A 21,790-nucleotide genomic window follows, 5' to 3' on the forward strand; every position below is an offset into this window, starting at 1 on the left:
GAGTCATATGCACACCATTTAAGAATTGCAATATCTCCCTCTAGTTTATTTTCTTTTATAATAGTTTTCCATATTTTAAGAGTCCATTTCACCTATGGGTTATCACCAGTATTTATGTACCTTTGTAGGTTGTTATCAGCCAAAATTGACTGTATGGGGATGGGAAGTATCCCCTCCTCAATGTTTTTCCATTGAGCGTCATATGATGGGTTGCACCAACATATCACAGCTCTCAACTGTGCAGCAAAATAATAATCTTTAAGAGAAGGTAGGCCCCATCCCCCCGTTTCCTTGGCTAATTGCAAAGTTTTGAGACGAACTCTAGGCCTTTTACCTCGTCAAATATATCTTGATAACATTTTGTTCTATTCATTGAATTGATTTTGGTTCATCTCTATTGGTAGAGTTTGAAAGAGATATAATAGTCTGGGCAGGATATTCATTTTAATAGATTCAGTCCTTGAACTGAGACTAAAAAAAGGAATTGGGTTCCATCTTGTTATATCTTCCTTAATTTTTTTATATATAGGCTGATAATTACATTCTGATAGTTTTTGCCAAATCTTTTGACAGAATGATGCCCAAATATTTGAAAGACTCGGTTTGCCATGCCCAAGGATATCTACTTTTCAATTTTTCTTGGTGGGCTATAGTTATATGAAAGTAATTGGGTTTTATCTATGTTGATCTTATATCCTGATAATTGACCATATTGTTCAAAGGATTGCATCAATTTAGGTAGAGTATGTTGGTTGCCCTAGATAGATCAAAATGTCATCCGCATAACATATGCTCTGCCCCTTTAATAGTAATTCCCCTGATATCTTCATTTTGTCTGATGTATTGAGCTAATGGTTCCAGATATAACGCAGAGTAGCGGTGACCATGCACAACCCTGTCTCGTGCCCCTTTCCAGGGTAAGACTATTTGATAAATATCCATTGATTTTAATCCTAGCAGTAGGGTTGTCATATAGTGCCTGTATAGTTTTAATAATTGTCATGGAAACCAAATCTATGTAAAACTCTGTAAAGAAAATTCCAATTAACCAAATCAAATGCTTTATCAGCATCCACACTTATCACTATTGCTTCGATTTTATTTATTTGCATATGATCCATAACATGAAGTGTCCTTCGTATATTGTCTTGTGTTTGGCGTTGTTGTATAAAACCTGTCTGATTGTTACATATCAGTATGGGTAGAAACTCCTCTAATCGTTTGGCCATGATGGAGGTAAATAATTTATAATCTACATTAAGAACAGATATTGGTCTAAATGACCCGCATTCCATTTTATCCTTGCCTTCTTTCGGTATAGCTGAGATCATCGCTTCCTTCCAGCTGGGTGGCACTTGTGCCTTTTTTTTAGAGCCCAGTTCAGTGTGCGGAGTATTTTTAAATTCTTTTTACCACTCTGCCGTATACCCATCTGATCCTGGTGACTTGCTTAATTTAAGCCTACTACAGCTTTTAATTCAACTTCAGTTATGTCAGCAGTCATCATTCTATTTTGTTCTTCACTTAAAGTGGGTAACTCTAGAGAATTCAATTTGGATTATGCATCCCCCCTGGAACTTTGGAATATAGAGTTTTGTAAAACACTTCAAAAGCTTCTTGAATTTCACTTAGTTTATTTCTTTTTATAATTTTTGTTCTTGGATTCCTAATTCTATGAATTGTATTTTCTACTATTTGTTTTTCAGTTTCCACATCAGTATTTTCATAGACTTAGATCCATTTTCATAATGTCTCTGTTTCAGAAACATTAAATTTTTCCTGATCTCTTGCGTAGCCAAACTATTAATTTAATTCCTAATTTTTAAAATTTCCTCTAATGTATCCCGTGCCAAATTAGAACATAGACTAGTACAGCAGAGTACAGGCCGTTCGGCTCACAATGTTGTGCCGACCCTTAAACCCTGCCTCCCATATAACCCTCCACCTTAAATTCCTCCATATATCTGTCTAGTAATCTCTTAAATTTCACTTGTGTATCTGCCTCCACCACTGTCCACACACCAACCACTGTGAGTAAAAACCCTTCCTCTAATATCCCCCTTGAACTTTCCACCCCTTACCTTAAAGCCATGTCCTCTTGTATTGAGCAGTGGTGCCCTGGGGAAGAGGCACTGGCTGTCCACTCTATCTATTCCTCTTAATATCCTGTATACCTTGTATACAAATTCAATTAGTTTTTTTCCTAGTTCCTTCAGCCTATTTTGTAATTCCTCTAATGTTTTATTCCTTATTTTTTTCTGAAATCAAGATATCGCTTTAATTTTCCCTCTTAAAACAGCCTTCAGAGTATCCCATAAAATGGAAGGTGAAACCTCTCCATTATCATTGAATTCTATCTAAGTAAAGACCAATTTTTTAAAAATTTGTTTCTTAAAGTAGGGATCATTGAGTAGACTTGAATTTATTTTCCAAATACTATTCTTTGGTTTTAGGTCAAAATCAACAGATAAATATATAGGTGCATGATCATTTACATCTATTGTCCCAATTCCACATATGTTTATTTTGTCTTTGTCTTTTCCAAATGTTATGAAAAAGTCTATTCTTGTATATACAGAATAATGAGTGTAATCCCTTCTGTTGGGGAAAAGGCCCCTCCATATATCAATTAAACCAACATCCTCAAAAAGAATGTTAACTTTCTTATGTAAAGATTTTGTTTCATAGGTTTTTCTATTGGAAGAATCTGAGTTTCGTTGTAATTGTAAATTTAAGTCTCCCCCACATATCAGGAGACCTTCTGTTTGTTACTATAATATTAGTAATTTTCTGAAAGAAACTAATATCATTTCTGGGGGGGGGTGTATATATTCAATAGAGTAACTGAATTTCTGTCTATATTCCCCCTTATCAGAATATATCTGCCCTCCTTATCTCCCATTTTGAATACTTTTCAAAATTTAGCTTGAGATAAGAATAGCAACTCCTCTCCTATGTCCTGATTTATATGAGGAGCAAAACAAATTAGTGAAGCCCATTCTCTTTAGTTTTCCATGCTCATTATCACTTAAGTGAGTTTCCTGTAAATATACTACATGGGCTTGTTTTTTTTCCATTTTGGATAGAATTCTACTGCGCTTGATTGGATTTAACAGCCCATTGACATTAAAAGAAATGAATTTTACTTCGTGTATTATGTGTATTATCTGTCAATATATAATTGAAATTAGCAGAATAAAACTTAATCCATCTACTCCCTGAACAAATAAGAACCAAGAAATGTGAATAATAAAAAAAGGCAATGAAGGTGTGATTCCAAGGCTGAGGTCTCTAGTAGATGACCCTGGGTTGAGCTAGAGAAAATGTCTAACTGTGGGGGATAGTCCCTCCTTCCTGTGAGTTGAAGGCCCCCATTTTGGTGGGGAAAAAGGAATAAAAAAATAATTGAGTAATATAAAATCCACATCATAATAAGTATTTCTCGAGATAGGTATATCACCGTCTATTTTTGCTTCTGTTTAGCTTCTCAACACTTTTAAAGTTAACCAAACCATATGGCTCTTCTGGAGGGGGTGACGGCTGTCTTCAGAAAACTCAGTCTCTTCCTGATATACTTCTCTCGCCCTCCTCCCGTCCCCTGCTTTCTCGACTCTCTTACTATTTCCCAAGCAGAGCGGGATATCTGCTCAGCCAGGCTTTCCCTCGGTTTGATCACGCCTTCATGTCTGTAGTCGCCTCTTCCACTGTCTGATTCAGTTGGATCCCATCTTCATAAAACACTCGCAGTTTAGCAGGGTACGGAGTCTGGAATCTAATACTTCCTTGCTGTAATATTCGTTTTACTGCAGAGTATTCTTTATGTTTCTGCAGGAACGCCAGGAGGTAATCTTGATCGAAATATGTTAACTTCCCATCCAAAAACACCCTCTTCTTAACCCAGGCCCTTCGTAGAATCTCCACCTTGGTATTGTATCGATGGAATCTAATTACTATTGAGCGTGGCTTATCTTCTCTATCTCTAGTAGGCCGTGGGGCAAGCGCACTATGCACCCTCAATTTCAAGCTCCATAGTTGAAGGAATCTCTGGTGTGTCCCGCAGCAACTTTCGTACAAACCCCATCATAGACAAGCCCTTCGCTCCTTCGGGAACATTGTATATCCTGATATTTTTCCACCGTGATCTTCCCTCCTGGTCAAGCAGTTTACTTTCTTATTGATTTAATATTTTTATCGTCTTACTTAGTATCTGTTCCACGTTTTGCATGCGATCTTCCACCATCTCAATTTGCGTCTCTGCCACTGCTATTTTTTTGATTAACGTTGGCGAGCTCTGACTTGATATCATTTAGTTGCTGTTTTATATATTTTTGGAATTCCCATATCTCTTCCAGAATTCTTATCATATTTGCCGCTTTGCCTGAACAAGGCCCATCGTCAGCCTCGCTACCACGCGTTCAGGTAGGAGAGCCGCTCACTGCACCCCTCTTGTCTACAGGTGCTGCAGTGATGCTTTTTTTAATCTCCATTCTTTTTCCCCATTCTTGCTCCCCTTACCAATTCAGATATCTTCGAAAGATCTTATATTTGATGGATTAATGGGGCAAAATATGGGTCTTTCCAGAGGAGGTATTTACTTAAGCTGCCATTCTGGACGATGACATCACTGGAATCCTAATCCAAAGTTCTGCCGAATATTAGAATTACTTGTCGTGTAGTTAGTCTACCAACATCTTCTCTCCTATTTTGTCCACTGTCGCCATGTTTCCCAGGTAAGTAATTCCTAGACTTAATTTTTCCCCCTTTTCAGAAGCAACTTTAATGTGCAGTGTTAGATCCAGAGTAAATTATGTAGTGTATCAAATATAAACTTTTGCTATTTGTTAAGGTACCAAATCCAAACATTTTATCACATTCAAGTGGTAATCCCACATAGGTTCATTAAACCAGATATTGCAGCCTTTTATAATACAGCTTACTGATGTAACTAGTGAAGTCTAAGTTTAATCAGAGATCTATAAATCTATTCCATTTCCTCAAAAGCACTTGCAATAGAGAATCATAGAACTTCTGAGGTTCAATGCTCATCATCATGAACAAATTTGGTTTTGTGCCAGAGAAAAATCACCATGGACTCTTCTTGTATGCCTCCTGAAGGCCAGCAGTACTGGCAGATGTCTGAAAGTTCACTATTTCCCCTCCTCCCACCTCTGGCTAGAATTGGTGTTTGACTTGCAGAGCTGAATATGGGAAGAGGAAATAATAAGATAAATAATAGCTTGGAGCAACTTCTCTCACCCTCCCCACCCATCGTCCCAGTGAAAAACTATTAATACTGCTGCTCCTCTATTACATCTATTAAGTCAAATAAATCCAGAAAGATGTTAATTTGTTCACAGGAAACTTTCTGACCATTGTATACATCCTTAAAATGGAAAAGCTATTTAAAGATGAGCATTTCCATAAGCTACAGAAATGGACCCACATCAACTATACTGCAGAAACAAAACTAGAGAGGCAAAATCTCAAATGCAGGAGTGTCAAATTCAGCCAGCTGTTTAGCTTAAAGGATAGTTAGAATTTCAGAACAATTTCTGAAATTCATTGGCAATTGCAGGGGACAGAAATTGAACATGCCCTGTTCAGTTCTTGAAGATCTAAAAGGTATCTGCTCTGAGGTCCCCCTCCATCCTTACTCCTTCCCATTCCCCACCTTCCTTTCCAGTCTTGATGAAGGGTTTCACCCAAAACTTTGACTGTCTTCTACTCCACAGCTGCTGCCTGTCATTCCAGTGTGTTGCACTGTTCTTCAACAAGGACAGTACTAGTAACAGAATACGTGGCATCTACAAAATTTAATGTTCTGCTCAGATACAGAATAAAACAAACTTATCTTTGCCTAAAGTGAGTCCCAGAACTGAGTGATTTTCCTGCTTCACTTTTCTGCTAAATTGGGGGAAGGCTAATTATAATATTAGACAGGAAATTGAAAAAGTAGATTGGAAACCCACATCTGACATGAAAGACTTCTGAAGGCCAGCTGATAAAAGTTCAGGACCAACATGAAAGGCAAAGGTTCAGGAACCTTGGATTACAAGAGATATTACAAATACAATTAATTTTTTTTTTAAAGCATGTAAACGCTAGGAAGCTGAAATCAGACAAAGTCCTTAAGGAATATAAATCAAACAGAAAAAAAAACTTAATCAGGGAATAAGAAGGCCTGAAAAGGATATTTATATGTTACTTCAGAGCAAGTGGCTGGGATCCTTAATGATTAGTACACATTGGTATTCATCAAGGACATGGATGATGGTGAAGTCATGGAGGGATAAACTGATATTCTATGTCTTGTCTATTTTAAGGATGAGGTGGTATTAGATGTAAGAAAAACATTAACATAGTTATGTCACCAGGGCTTGATAGGGTCTAAGCTAGGATACTGAGGAAAGCAGGGGAAATTGTTGGGCCCTGACAGAAATCTTTAACTCAGGCAAGATGCTAGAAAGCAAGTATAACCAAGTTGTTACTTTGCCTAAGGAGGGCAACAGGAATAAATCAGAAAACTATATATCAATGAACCCTGCATCTATGATAGAGAAATTACTGGAGAAGATTCTTAAGATTTGTTTGCATTTAGAAAACCATGAGCTTGTTAGGGATAGTCAGCATGCAGGGAAGTCAAGACTCACAAATTTGAGTTTTTGAGCAAGTGGCAAAGATGACTTAAGGGTAGGGTGTTCTCTACATGAACTTCAGTAAAGCATTTGACAAATGGTAGGCCAGTCAGAACTAAGTCACATGGGATCCACAATGAGTTGTTTAAATTGGATCCAAAGGTAGTGGAAGGAGTGTTTTTCTAACTGCAGCTCTGTACAACCAGTGGTGTTCTGCAAGATCAGTGTGGGATCTCTGTTATTTATAATATGGGTGAAAATGTAAATGGCTCTGAGCAATAAATTTGCAGATGACACAAAAATTAGTGGAGTTATGGATAGGGAGGAAAGTGTTAAAGAATACAGCAGGATATAGACCAGCTAGACTTCCGGTAAGATGGCGATTGTTTAGTTGCTCCGAACTTTTGCTCCGTTATTCTTCTTACCTTTGCACTATGTGTCTCCCTTCTTAAACCTTAGTTAGGTATTTTATTAGTTCTCTCCTACCTGCCCTGCGAACACATCTATCTTATAATGGCTACCAAAAGTACTAAAACCGGGAAAAAGGAAACTTCTACAGCTTTGCCGGCTGACATTCTCGCTGTTCTGGAACAACATCGACAAGATACTTTAATGGACTTTAGAACTGAATTTAGAACTTCTTTCAACCAGCTGAATGTCAAACTGGATCAGATTAATGCTAGAGTGGATGATCATGCTGAACATTTATCTCGCATTGACGTAACTTCTGAAGATTTAAAACGCCGTGTTCAATATCTTGAAACTCTCTGCTCCAACCTAGAGGAGAAGAATAGTAAACTTTTTTCCAAAATGGTGGATTTGAAAATTGGAGCAGACGTTGCAATCTACGAATTCTTGGTTTGCCAGCGGCCACTGAAAAGGGCTCTCCCGTTGAATTTTTTTCCAAGTTTCTTTGTGAGATTTTCGGGAAAGAATTTTTTCCGACTCCACCTCAGCTTGAAAGGGCACACAGGATCTATGTTCCTCGAGCAATTCCGATTATTTTATGCTTTCTTCAATACCAGGTGAAAAACCGTTTGATGATGGAGGCACGCCGCAGAGGTACTTTTGCCTTTCAAAATACGGTCATTCGTTTTGTGGAGGATTTTGCCCCCCAGGTTCTGAAGATGCGTGCTGAGTTTAAAGGTGTAATGAAAGTGCTTTTTGATCACGGATTCAGACCCTCTCTTCGAAACCCAGCCGATCTTCGAATTACGCTTACTACTGGAGATTATAAGTGGTTTAAATCAGTGAAGGAGGCTGAGGCGTTTGTTGGAAATCTCCCAGCCAACTCATCTTCTTCGGAACCGGCCTGACCTTCTAAAATGGTTGATAAGTACTTCTCGAAGTAAAACTATCTTTTCCGAACTCAGACTTTACTTGAATAATTCAGTCATTATCTATTGAAACTCTAAGGGCTGTAGTCAATCTCTCCCTGGACTTGGTGCGTTTTTTCTAAATAGATAATTTAAGTTTAATGTTTCCCTGCGAACTTTTAGATTTTACCTGTGTAATCTATTTTATTTTTGTATAACCTTATCTGTAGAGAACTACAATTGTCTTTAACTTGTTTTGGAGGTTTGGAGTTTTTATTGAAGGCCTCCCTGTTGGCTGACTCATAGTTTAAGTTTTGCTTTTTTTTCTGTAAATGGTTGATAAGGACTCTCTTTGAATTTTATAATTTCCCCCTTTTCTCCCTCCCTTTTTTTTTTCTTTTAATCTTTTATAATTTTTCGCGGGTAGGTTAGTTTTAGTTTTCTTCTGATTTTCTTTGTATTAAGTTTTATACTTCTGTTGAAGTTGTTCCTATTTATAATTCTGTTTTCTAGTGCATAAATTAGTTATTATTTGCTATATTATTTATACGGAACTTTTGTTAACGACGCAGAACTGGAAGTCATACTTGGGTTAATGTTTTTGGTAGAGCTAGCTGCTTTTTTAGGTAGCCGTCTAATTTTGGGTTGCGAGGGGGGGGGTTCTCCAGTTCCAACACTACTCACTGTTTCTTTTGTTTTCCTTTGTTATTCAGGACATGTCTCTGTTTTGATTCTACGGATCTATGTTTACATTTTTGCTCCCAGACTGTTATTGCACTGCTTGATTTTTTTATATGCCTGCTACCTTCTACGCACTAACAATTGATAATGGTTAATTCACTTAAATTTGTGAGCTGGAATGTAAAGGGATTGAATCATCCTGTTAAAAGAAGGAAGATCTTCTCGCATATTAAACAACTCAAAGCTGACATTGCTTTCCTTCAAGAAACTCATATTCGTAGTTTTGATAATTCTCGGCTTCTGTCAAAGTGGGCGGGTCAGCATTTTCATTCATCCTTTGCTGCCAAAGCTAGGGGGGGTCTCCATCCTTATTAATTCAAATATTCCTTTTGAACTCCATAATAAGATATCTGATACAAATGGCCATTTTATTATTGTTTCTGGTAAATTATACAATACTAAAGTTGTACTAGCAAACCTGTATGCTCCCAATTTTGATGATGTTAATTTTTTTGAACGTTTTTTTCTCCTCGCTACCAGATTTAAACTCATACTCTCTTATACTGGGTGGCGATTTCAATTGTTGGTTAGATCCTAATTTGGATCGATTGTCCTGTTACTAGACTACTTACTAAATCTGCCTTAGCCATTCACTCTTTTCTCTCTAATTATGGTATCTCTGATATATGGCCTTTCCTTCATCCCACTGAGAGAGACTACTCTTTTTTTTCACATGTTCACCATACCTTTACTAGAATTGACTACTTTTTACTCGATAATCAACTTATTCCATTTGTCTATTCTTGTGACTATCAGAGTATACTGATTTCTGACCATGCCCCAATTACTTTGTCTTTAAATTTTCCTGGTCTCCCTCAGAGGAATAAACACTGGCGTTTTGACTCGACTTTATTATCGGATGATGATTTTCTAAAATTTATTAAGGATCAGATAACCTTTTATTTTAACACCAATACATCATCTGAAATGTCATCCCAGATTGTCTGGGATGCCATGAAAGCACATTTGAGGGGTCAAATAATCTCCTATACAGCAAATCTTAATAGAAAGTCCTGTGCAGATCGATTAGACCTCATTAATCAGATTAAAGAATTGGATCAACTGTATGCTCAAACTAAGAATCCTGAATTATACAAGAAGCGTGTAGAACTTCAAACTAAATTTAATCTTCTGTCCACTCAACCTGTCGAACGCCAACTTCTTGAAAGTAAGAGTCGCTTCTATATTCATGGTGACAAATCTGGTAAATTTCTAGCCAATCAGCTGAGACGTTCCAAAGCCAAACAACATATTACAAAGATCCAGAAGGAGAATGGAGACTTTACATCGGATCACTTAGAAATCAATGACGCATTTAAAAATTTCTATTCTCGACTTTATTCCTCTGAATCTTTGAATGACAATATCTCTGTTGATCACTTTTTAAATAATCTGAATATTCCTTCGCTTTCATCTGATTTTAAAGCCAAACTTAATGCGCCTATTTCATCAGAGGAAATACCTTTTGCAATTTCTGCATTGTCTTCAGGGAAATCTCCTGGACCTGATGGGTTCCCCGTAGAATTTTATAAATCATTCTCTTCACTTCTTTCCCCTCAGTTATTCTCAGTATTATCTGACTCGTTTAATTACGGTAAATTGCCACCCTCTTTTAATGAGGCATCTATTATTCTTTTATTAAAAAAGGGTAAGGACCCAACAGAGTGTTCCTCGTATAGGCCGATTTCTTTGCTCAATGTTGATGTTAAAATCTTGGCCAAAGTTTTGGCTTATAGATTAGAAACTGTTATCCCTTCTATTATTTCTGATGATCAAACTGGTTTTATTAAAAATCGTCTTCCTTTTTTTAACATTCGGCGTTTATTTAACATTTTATATTCACCTCCAACTGGGATTCCTGAATGTGTTATTTCCCTCGATGCGGAGAAAGCATTTGATCATATAGAGTGGAACTACCTTTTTGCAGTTTTAGAAAAATTTGACTTCGGTCAAAGTTTTATCTCTTGGATCAAATTGCTGTATTTGTGTCCTACTGCCTCTGTTTTGACTAATTATCAGAAATCCCAGTTATTTAACCTCAAACGTGGCACCCGCCAGGGATGCCCTTTAAGTCCCTTTCTCTTTGATTTGGCTATAGAACCTCTGGCGATAGCATTTCGAAATTGTCCTGAATTGACCGGGATTTGGAGAGGGGGTGTTGAGCATAGAGTTTCTCTTTATGCTGATGACTTACTACTTTTTCTTTCAAATCCGTCTACATCCTTACTTCCAATGTTTTCACTTCTTGATCAGTTTAGCCAGTTCTCTGGCCATAAACTTAATTTACATAAGAGCGAACTTTTCCCAATTAATAAAGAAGCACAAGAATTAACATTTCGTGATCTCCCTTTTAAAGTAGTTCATAATCAATTTACTTATCTTGGGATTACAGTCACAAGGAAGTTTAAAGATCTCTTTCGTGAAAATTTTGCCAATCTTTCATATACTATAAAACAGAGTCTGTTACAATGGTCACCTCTATCTATGTCTTTGGTAGGTCGTATCAATGTTGTTAAAATGTATGTTCTCCCTAAACTTTTATATTTATTTCAATCAATCCCAATTTTTATTCCTAAATCTTTTTTTGATTCCTTAGACTCTATTATTTTGTCATATCTGTGGAAGAGTAAGTGCTCTAGAATTAATGAAGTTTATCTCCAAAAATCTAAAAAAGAGGGTGGCATGGCTTTACCTAACTTTTGTTTATATTATTGGGCAGCCAATATATGTTGTGCTACCTTTTGGTCTTTTTTCCATGGCCAACCCAAGTGCCCTAATTGGGTGGCAATGCAGTTGAGTTCCACTAAAGATTTATCTATCTCTGCACTTCTTGGCTCTGTACTCCCTAGTAGTTTGTCCAGATTAATTGTTAATCCTCTTGTTAGACACACTTTGCGTATATGGGCTCAGTTTAGGAAGTTTTATGGTTTCCATGGTTTTTCCTTTTCTAGCCCTATCTTACATAATCACCTTTTTTTACCTACTACGTATGATTCAGCATTCCATGATTGGTATAGGAAGGGCATTAGACATTTTGAAGATCTTTTTATTGATAATCGCTTCGCATCTTTTCAACAGCTCTCTGCTAAGTTCAATCTGCCCCATGCTCATTTTTTTAGATATCTCCAAATTAGACACTTTATTAATCCTTTAATTCCTAACTTCCCTGAAATGCCTGAGAAAAATGTTATGGATTTATTTCTTTCTATTAATCCACTAGGTTAAAGGTTTAATATCATTTATTCGTGATAAATTAGCATCTTTACGGCGTGCCCCTGTGGATAAAATTAGAATGGCTTGGGAGCATGATTTAAATATCTCCTTATCTGATGAGACTTGGGATTCGATTCTCAAATCCGTTAATTCAACCTCTCTTTGTGCTCGCCATTGCCTTTTACAGTTTAAGATTGTTCATAGAGCCCATATGTCTAAATCTAAACTATCCCGATTTTACCCTAACATTAGTCCTCTCTGTGATAAATGCAAAAGGGGCGAGGCCTCTCTCATTCATATGTACTGGTTTTGTCCTAGCTTGGAGAAATTTTGGAAAGACGTCTTCATAACGTTATCTTGCATTCTGAATCACCACCCAGAACCTAACCCTTTAATTGCTTTGTTCGGTTTTTTGGGTGAGACAGATTTACGTCTGAGTTCGACTAAGTGTCGAATATTATCTTTTGCTTCTCTCCTGGCTAGACGTTTAATCCTCCTTAGATGGAGGGATGTTGCCCCGCCCACGCATGCTCAATGGCTTAATGATATTATGTCCTGCTTAGACCTTGAAAAAATTCATTATTCAGTTCTTAATTCGGATACAAAGTTCCATAAGGTCTGGGGACCTTTTATTGAGTATTTTCATAACCTTCCTCTTAACTAAGGTTTTTTTTTCAGTCCCTTGCTTTCAGCTCCTTTTTTGTTGGTAGTAGGCATTAATATCTTCTGTTGCTAAGTGTATTTACAGTTTTGGGGGTTTGAATGTCCTGATGTATACTCTCTAGATTGTGTTGTGGTTGGTCTGGAGTTCTTTTTTGTTGCGGGGCTTGGGGAGGATACTAATTTTACATATCTTCAATTTGGGTGCTTTCTCAATTATCTTCTTTTGTATTATATTATTATTGCATGTTTATTTTTGCACTGTATTAATGTTCTTCATTTCGATCTGGGGTTTTTTTTAATCTGTAGCGATGTAGAAAATGTATAAAAAAACTAATAAAAAAAGGATATAGACCAGCTGAAAATTTGGGCAGAGAAATGCCAGATGGGAGTTTTATCCTGACAAGTGTAAAGTGATACAGTCTGAAAGGTCAAAAGCAAGAGGAAGTGTACAGTAAATGACAGGACCCTTAGGAGCTCAGAGGAATCTTGGGGTGCTAGTTCACAGACCCCTGAAGATGGCAGCACATGTGGACATGGTGGTAAAGAACACGTTCAGCATGCATGTCTTTACTGGTCAGGGATCTGAGTATAAAAGCTGGCTAATCATGTAGCAGCTGTCAAAAACTTTGCTTGTGTCACTGAGCATTGTTCACACTTCTGGTCACATATCAGGAAAGAGAGCGTAGAAGAGTTTGGAGAGGACATTGCCTGGATTGAAGAATATACATAGGTATAAGGAGAGGTTGGACAAACTTGGTTTGTTTCCCATGGAGTGTCAGTGGCTGAGAGGTAAATGATAGTACATAAAATTATGAGAGGCATAGATTGGTGATTAGTCAAAGTCTTTTCCCATTGCTGGAAATATCAAATAGAAGAAGGCAAAGGATTAAGGAGGGAGTAAGATTAAAGGAGATTTGTAAGGAAAAGAGTTTTTTTGATTTACATACCTGAAACGTGGGGGCACGTACCTGAAACATGCTACCAGATGAGTTGGTAGAAGCAGTTACAAGAGAACAGAGGAATTTAAGCAAACAGATGAACAGCCAGGGAACACAGACTTTAAGATTAGCATCATGGTCACTGCAATATGGTGGAAGGGCCTGTTTTTAAAGTACTGTTCTATGTTCACAATTAAATGGACATGACGCCAGAGGAACAGAGAAAATTAGAAATTGATGGAGTGAAGAAAGTCACTGTTTGAAGTTAATCGTTGAAAGGAGTTTTCACTCCATCAATTTCTAATCTTCTCTGTTCCTCTGGCGTCATGTCCATTTAATAATCAAATAAAATTTACAGAAGGAACATAAATAAGTACAACAGAAGACCTTTCATGCTTGCTCTTCCATTTAATATGATCATGCCTAATCTGAGTTTGGTATCTGCAAACACAGTTCTCATAACCCTCAATTCCTCTCTAGTCACCCCCACCCTCAACCACACTGGCCTCTGAAGTGTGAAATTCTGGCAATTTACAACCCTCTCAAAGAGAATCCACCTGATCTTCATTCTTCTCATTCAAGTGGCCTACAGCATTTTAAAGATTAGTTCTACCCTGTCAAATCCCATCACAATCAACTGCCTCAATAAGATGACTTGTACTTTTCTAAAGACATGCTAATTCCAGAAATCTAAGGCTACGTCCACGCTAGACCGGATAAATCCGTAACCGAAGCCTTTTCTCTTGGTTTTGACCCTCCATCCACACTGAAAACGTGTTTTCCTCCCCCAAAAACGGAGCTTTTCTGAAACGCCCTCCAGAGTGTGTAAATTTGAAAACGCCATTTGGGCAAGAGTAGTGTGGACAGGGTAACCGGAGATTTCTAGAAACGCTGTCATGACGTGCCAGAACAGATGGCGGCATTTCATTGTTTTCTTTTACGCAACCCCCACACAACCTAACAATTTCAGAACAGACAGCAACGAGACTGAAGCCAGAAGAATTAGAAATGTACTCACCAAATACTTTGACCCATAACTTACTGAATAAATAAGTATACTCACTTTCCCGTTTTCTGTCTTTGCTTGTATGAAGGTGGTTTACCTATTTATGCAAGTATTTCTCTGACAATAGATGTGTAACAGCCTAATGTAACATTGTATGGAAATACAAGATAACAGTGATGCAGACATGTTTTATACATTTAACAAGGTGCTTTATTAATGCAATAGCGTTAGTCAGTTTTTCAATGTTTGTCGTCAGCCAGGTCAATCTGTCCGTGAATTCCCTGTCGGTTGCCTCCGTACACTCCAGTATTTGTTTTTTTTTAATTTAAGTTCTCCTGCGAGAGAGCCAACAGCTGTCTGTCATTTAGCAATTTCTTTTTAAGTTTTTCTAGTCTGTAACTGCACAAATGTGCACTTTCACTGTGAGATTCGACCCCAAACATGTCGCTTGTTTTCTGTAGATGTGTCCTGCGCATGCACAGTAGGAGATTCACCCAAATACCCGTTTTAATGTGGACAGAGGTATTTTCAAAAACGCTTGACGTGGATGCCTATCGCTCTTACGTGAAACCGACGTTTTCAAAATTATCCAGTCTAGTGTGGACGTAGCCTAACTATCAATGCTACATTGCCTTCTAATATGCCTCTCCTTAAATACAGAGTCCAAAACCATGCAATATTCTAGGTGTGGTCTCACCAGAGCCCTAAGCAGTTAAAGACTTTCTTTCAATTAATTAAATGCCTTTGATTGTGACACAAGGAAACTTCAGTGTAATTTGATACTATGGGTAATACTCCATTATGTTAATTATGAGATAAATACTGGTCAAAGAACAAGAATTCTCTTGCTGTTAAATAGTATTTGAAGAGCTTAGTAACACCCCTCCAACAGTTCTACAGAATAATGATGAAGTAACCAACTTGATTATGGAGGCTGAAGTTGATGATACACCTTTTTATCAAACCCTCCCATGCCGCTTTGATATTTAAAGGACATAGGTTAAAAGATACAAATACTCACTATAATAGCCTTCTGCATCAGTCCAGTTATCCCTGAGATTGGGATTTTCTTTGAAATCTTTTCCAAATCCAGCAGCTCTCAGATGAGCACTCTGGAAACAAATATACAGACCAGATTTCTAAATATTGTTCACTAGGCTTGCTTATAATAAATAACATTTGGCCATTCTGCAATACCTTTTCAAAAATGTTGTTTTAGACTAACTGCTTAACCTTTTACAGTAGTTTTTCCAAAACTATCATAAAACACCAACTAGAAGGAATGGCAGGTAAAATTAAAAACAATGGATCTGTGTGGGTCATTGCACCCAGAAAGTATGCTTACACTGGGACAGCTGTTTTAGGAATGATAGAACAAAGTACTAGGCCATTTAACTGAGGCAGAGCTATACGTCACCCAGCCTTATCTCACTACCCTGCTAGTATTTTCTTTACAAGTGGTGATTTGCTAAGGCTACTGGGGAGACTTTAAACTAGAATGGTTGGGGGGTGGGGGTGGGAATCAATTTGAAGAGACTAGGAGAGAGGAGGTTAGTTCACAAATAGAGAAAGCTAGTAGACAGTGTGTGAGGGAGGATAGGCAGGTGATAGAGAAGGGGAGTGCTCAGACGAAAGATGTAGGGGAGAAGGAAGAAAAAGATAATAAAGTTGTTTTCACCGTTGGGGATAAACAGAGAGGAAGAGGTGGAGAGTTTCTTAAATGCATCTATTTTAATGCTAGGAGCATTGTAAGAAAGGTGGATGAGAGAGCATGGATTGATACCTGGAAATATGATGTTGTAGCTATTAGTGAAACATGGTTGCAGGAGTTGTGTGATTGGCAACTAAACATTCCTGGATTTCGTTGCTTCAAGTGTGACAGAGTCGGAGGGGCAAGAGGTGTTGCATCGCTTGTCCGAGAAAATATTACAGTGGTGCTTTGTCAGGATAGATTAGAGGGTTCATCTAGGGAGGCTATTTGGGTGGAATTGAGGAATGGGAAAGGTGTAGTAACACTTATAGGGGTGTATTATAGACCACCTAATGGGGAGCGAGAACTGGAGGAGAAAATTTGTAGGGAGATAGCAGATATTTGTAGTAAGCACAAGGTTGTGATTGTGGGAGATTTTAATTTTCCACACATAGACTAGGAAGCCCATTCTGTAAAAGGGCTGGATGGTTTGGAGTTTGTAAAATGTGTGCAGGATAAGTTTTTTGCAGCAATACATAGAGGTACCGACTAGAGAAGGGGCAGTATTGGATCTCCTGTTAGGAAATGAGATAGGTCAGGTGATAGACATATGTGTTGGGGAGCACTTCGGGTCCAGTGATCACAATACCATTAATTTCAATATAATTATGGAGAAGGATAGGACTGGACCCAGGGTTGAGATTTTTGATTGGAGAAAGGCTAACTTTGAGGAGATGTGAAAGGATTTAGAAGGAGTGGATTGGGACAATTCGTTTTATGGGAAGGATGTAATAGAGAAATGGAGGTTATTTAAAGGTGAGATTTTGAGGGTACAGAATCTTTATGTTCCTGTTAGGTTGAAAGGAAAGGTTAAAAGTTTGAGAGAGCCATGGTTTTCAAGGGATATTGGAAACTTGGTTCAGAAAAAGAGGGAGATCTACAATAAATATAGGCAGCATGGAGTAAATGAGGTGCTTGAGGAATATAAAGAATGTAAAAAGAATCTTAAGAAAGAAATTAGAAAAGCTAAAAGATACGAGGTTGCTTTGGCAAGTAAGGTGAAAATAAATCCGAAGGGTTTCTACAGTTATATTAATAGCAAAAGGTTAGTAAGGGATAAAATTGGTCCCTTAGAGAATCAGAGTGGACAGCTATGTGTGGAGCTGAAAGAGATGGGGGAGATTTTGAACAATTTCTTTCCTTCGGTATTCACTAAGGAGAAGGATATTGAATTATGTAAGGTAAGGGAAACAAGTAGGGAAGTTATGGAAACTATGACAATTAAAGAGGAGGAAGTACTGGCGCTTTTAAGGAATATAAAAGTGGATAAATCTCCAGATCCTGACAGGATATTCCCTAGGACCTTGAGGGAAGTTGGTGTAGAAATAGCAGGGGCTCTGACAGAAATATTTCAAATGTCATTAGAAACGGGGATGGTGCCGGAGGATTGGCGTATTGCTCATGTGGTTCCATTGTTTAAAAAGGGTTCTAAGAGTAAACCTAGCAATTATCGGCCTATCAGTTTGACGTCAGTGGCGGGTAAATTAATGGAAAGTATTCTTAGAGATGGTATATATAATTATCTGGATAGACAGGGTCTGATTAGGAATAGTCAGCATGAATTTGTGCGTGGAAGGTCATGTTTGACAAACCTTATTGAATTTTTTGAAGAGGTTACGAGAAAAGTTGACGAGGATAAAGCAGTGGATATTGTCTATTTGGACTTCAGTAAGGCCTTTGACAAGGTTCTGCACGGAAGGTTAGTTAGGAAGGTTCAATCGTTAGGGATTAATATTGAAGTAGCAAAATGAATTCAACAGTGGCTGGATGGGAGATGCCAGAGAGTAGTGGTGGATAACTGTTTGTCAGGTTGGAGGCCGGTGACTAGTGGTGTGCCTCAGGGATCTGTATTGGGTCCAATGCTGTTTGTCATATACATTAATGATCTGGATGATGGGGCGGTAAACTGGATTACTAAGTGTGCAGATGATACTAAAGTAGGTGGTGCTGTGGATATTGAAGTAGGATTTCAAAGCTTGCAGAGAGATTTAGGCCAGTTAGAAAAGTGGGCTGAACGATGGCAGATGGAGTTTAATGCTGATAAGTGTGAGGTGCTACATTTTGGTAGGAATAATCCAAATAGGCCATACATGGTAAATGGTAGGGCATTGAAGAATGCAGTAGAACAGAGTGATCTAGGAATAATGGTGCATAGTTCCCTGAAGGTGGAATCTCATGTGGATAGGGTGGTGAAGAAAGCTTTTGGTATGCTGGCTTTTATAAATCAGAGCATTGAGTATAGGAGTTGGGATGTAGTGTTAAAATTGTACAAGGCATTGGTAAGGCCGAATTTGGAGTATTGTGAACAGTTCTGGTCACCGAATTATAGGAAAGATATCAACAAAATAGAGAGAGTACAGAGAAGATTTACTAGAATGTTATCTGGGTTTCAGCACCTAAGTTACAGAGAAAGATTGAACAAGTTAGGTCTTTATTCTTTGGAGCATAGAAGGTTGAGGGGGGACTTGATAGAGGTATTTATAATAATGAGGAGAATAGATCGAGTTGACGTGGATAGGCTTTTTCCATTGAGAGTAGGGGAGATTCAAACAAGAGGACATGATTTGAGAGTTAGGGGGCAAAAGTTTAAGCGTAACAGAGGGGGAATTTCTTTACTCAGAGAGTGGTAGCTGTGTGGAATGAGCTTCCAGTAGAAGTGGTAGAGGCAGGTTCGGTATTGTCATTTAAAGTAAAATTGGATAGGTATATGGATAGGAAAGGAATGGAGGGTTATGGGCTGAGTGCGGGCCAGTGGGACTAGGTGAGTGTAAGCGTCGGCACAGACTAGAAGGGCCAAGATGGCCTCTTTCCGTGCTGTAATTGTTATATGGTTATATGGTGATTAATGGTTGGCTTGGTTTGGTGGGGAAAAGGGCCTTGTTGTACACTGTAAGATTCTATGATTCCATTATTTTTTTCAGCATTATTTTGAAAACAATCAAACAACAGATAGTAGAAATTGTGAAATAAAAGACAGAAAATGATGGAAGCAGAGTAGATCAGGCAGCGTCTTTGTCAGGTAAAGTCCTGTGATCTGAAATGTTAGCTATTTTTCTTTTTAAAGATACAATGTGTTCTGTAGAATGTTTCTAGCATTTGCTCTTTTTATATTAAAACATTTCTGCCAGGGATTTCACCAGCTACTATTGTGCAAAACCTTTTGTATTGTATTAAGTACATACCAAATAGCAGACAAGCTATTTGCAGTTGTCCACGTATATATACTATAGAAGGCTTAAAGCAGAGGAAAGGTAGTTTTAGATTTGAAACTGCCAATATTGTTCTCTTTCTCTAGCTGTGGGTAAATATTAAAAGATTTTGCAAAATCAGTGGATTCACTCAGTGGCCACTTTATTCGATACACCTGCACATCTGCTGGTAAATGCATAAAAGCATGCACACATTGTAAAGAGTTCCAGTTGTTCAGAACAAACATCAGAATGGGGAAGAAATGTGATCCAGTGACTTAGACTGTGGCTTGATTGTTGTTGCTTGATGGCATATTTCAGAAACTGGTCTCCTGGCATTTTCACATATAACTGTATCTGCAGTTTACAAAGAATAGCGCAAAAAAAATCCAGTGAGCATCAGCTCTGAAGGCAAACACCTTGTTAATGAGAAAGATCAGAGGGAAATGCCGGACTGATTCAAGCTGGCAGCAAGGTGACAGTAACTCAAATAATCATAGATGACAAATGTGGTGTGTAGCAGAGTATCTCTTAACGCCTATGTAGAACCTTGAAGTTGACAGCAGCAGACCACGAACATACAGAAATACATCAGTGACCATTTTACCTCCTGTACCTAATAAAATGGCCAGAGCATAAAAATTAAACTAAAACCCTTTTATTATTGTTCAGTAGAGTTAAATATAATACAAAACTTGCTATCCTACAGATTTATTCTTGTGTTACAAAGGGTCACATTACAGCTTTCAGCTATGTTGATGCCAACCTTTTTGCCCATCTAACCACAATATGGCAGTGCCTGTCTAAATGCCCTTAAATATAGCAACTGTATCTAATTCCACCATCTCCACTGGCAGAATGTCTTCTGTGTAAAGAGTCTGTTGAACAAAATAGCTATTACTATCTTTAGAAGCCCTCTGTTGGTCAGGGTTGACCATGGATGTTGTGTTCTAGCTGATGCAGTGCTGGCTGTCAATACACAAGCTAGGGCACTACAATATGGAGAGCAACTTCCCGTGCAGTCGGCTCCTCCTCTCCACACACCTCATAAATTCAAAGGACCAACAGAGACCAATGCAGTGACGCTGCAGGAGTCACCAGTCAGCACTGAACTCAAAATAGGACTAACTTAAGCTTAGGGACTCCAGTTCAGGATTTTTTCCTCAGGGTTTACTCCCAAAACCTCTCCCATTATTGCATACAGCCGCAAAGCAGCAAAGGTTAAAGATGAGAGTTTTCATTCTCCAGTCACAACTGAAGAGCTTCATTTGCCCAAAGTGACTGCTTTTAAGGCGCCAGTAACCCACCTTTGCCCCTTGTCCTGTCAGTAGAAACTGTTCTGCTGGGCTTAGTAGCTAAGCTGCATGTGAAGGCCAGGAGCTGGAATTGGACTTGGTTGTCTGAGGTTACTTGAGATGCATGCTACAGGGAACATTTAATAGGTAGAAGGAGCTTCTCCCTACTAGCCCCAGTTATGACAACCTTAAGGAACTTAACTATCTTAATACTTGAAGCAATAGATTGGGATTGACAACCAAATTAAGCACAAAACAGCACTGCAGTTTATCGTATTCATTTTGAGTAAAAACAAGAGACTTAAGTTATCCTAAACTGCCTTTAACATGTGATGTTTTATAGAATATACATACATCAAAATAGGCAGCAAACATGTCATCGGATTCTGTAAACATATCTGGAACTGTCGGTTTCTTCAGAGCAGCTCCTGCATGAAAGAATTAACTCATTTCAGTCACCATTATCCAGAACCTTAAATAGAACAAGCATTTCACAAAGGTACAAATCACTATTAGGCAGGCACAGGAAAAGCAGGATTCCATACACTACACACTGATGCTTCCACCTCCTACCTCTCCACTACACTTTGAAGTACACAAAGAGAAAAAATTACACATACTTTCCTGGGAATGCTCAGCTAGCCAGGCAGCATCAAAAAAATGGGAAACTTAACACTTAGTGTGAAAGATCCTTCATCAATACTTCATTTTCCTTCCACGGTTACTTGACCATTACATTTCCAGAATTTTATTTTTATTTTGGATTTCCAGCATCTGAAGGTTTTTGATTATTACTTGCTTTCGTGTTTGTTAGAAAATGAAAACAGTGTTATGTTGCAGATGGCAATTTTCAATTGATTACAAAAAATGGATACATTTACACTGCAATTGGTTAAAAACAATGCCTTTAAGCAAAAATCTTGTCATAATTTTCACTGAAATTTCATTGATATGCTCTCAGGAACATTGATTGTAATGTTTAATTCCTGAAGTGTCGAATCAATTCCATTTCAATTTTACATAAACTTCATTTAAGCAGCTTTTT

The 21,790-nt window shown here is 38.0% G+C and overlaps 1 protein-coding gene across 4 annotated transcripts in view; it reads right to left on the bottom strand.

Annotated features, from left to right (window-relative positions):
- The window catches only part of LOC140742214 (serine/threonine-protein kinase PRP4 homolog), a 101,124-nt gene that overhangs the window by 24,465 nt on the left and 54,869 nt on the right, over positions 1 to 21,790 (bottom strand). For all 4 annotated transcript variants that reach the window (XR_012102254.1, XR_012102252.1, XR_012102253.1 and 1 more), the window contains exons 7-8: positions 21,100 to 21,173; positions 15,534 to 15,624 (exon numbers count right to left, since the gene is read on the bottom strand). Coding sequence is in view for 1 of the 4 variants with exons in the window: in XM_073073042.1 (XP_072929143.1) it covers positions 15,534 to 15,624; positions 21,100 to 21,173 (165 nt within the window). In the remaining 3 variants the exon portion in view is untranslated. The remainder of the gene's footprint in view (positions 1 to 15,533; positions 15,625 to 21,099; positions 21,174 to 21,790) is intronic.

This window comes from Hemitrygon akajei, chromosome 20, assembly GCF_048418815.1.
Source record: "Hemitrygon akajei chromosome 20, sHemAka1.3, whole genome shotgun sequence".
NCBI classification, from domain to species: domain Eukaryota; kingdom Metazoa; phylum Chordata; class Chondrichthyes; order Myliobatiformes; family Dasyatidae; genus Hemitrygon; species Hemitrygon akajei.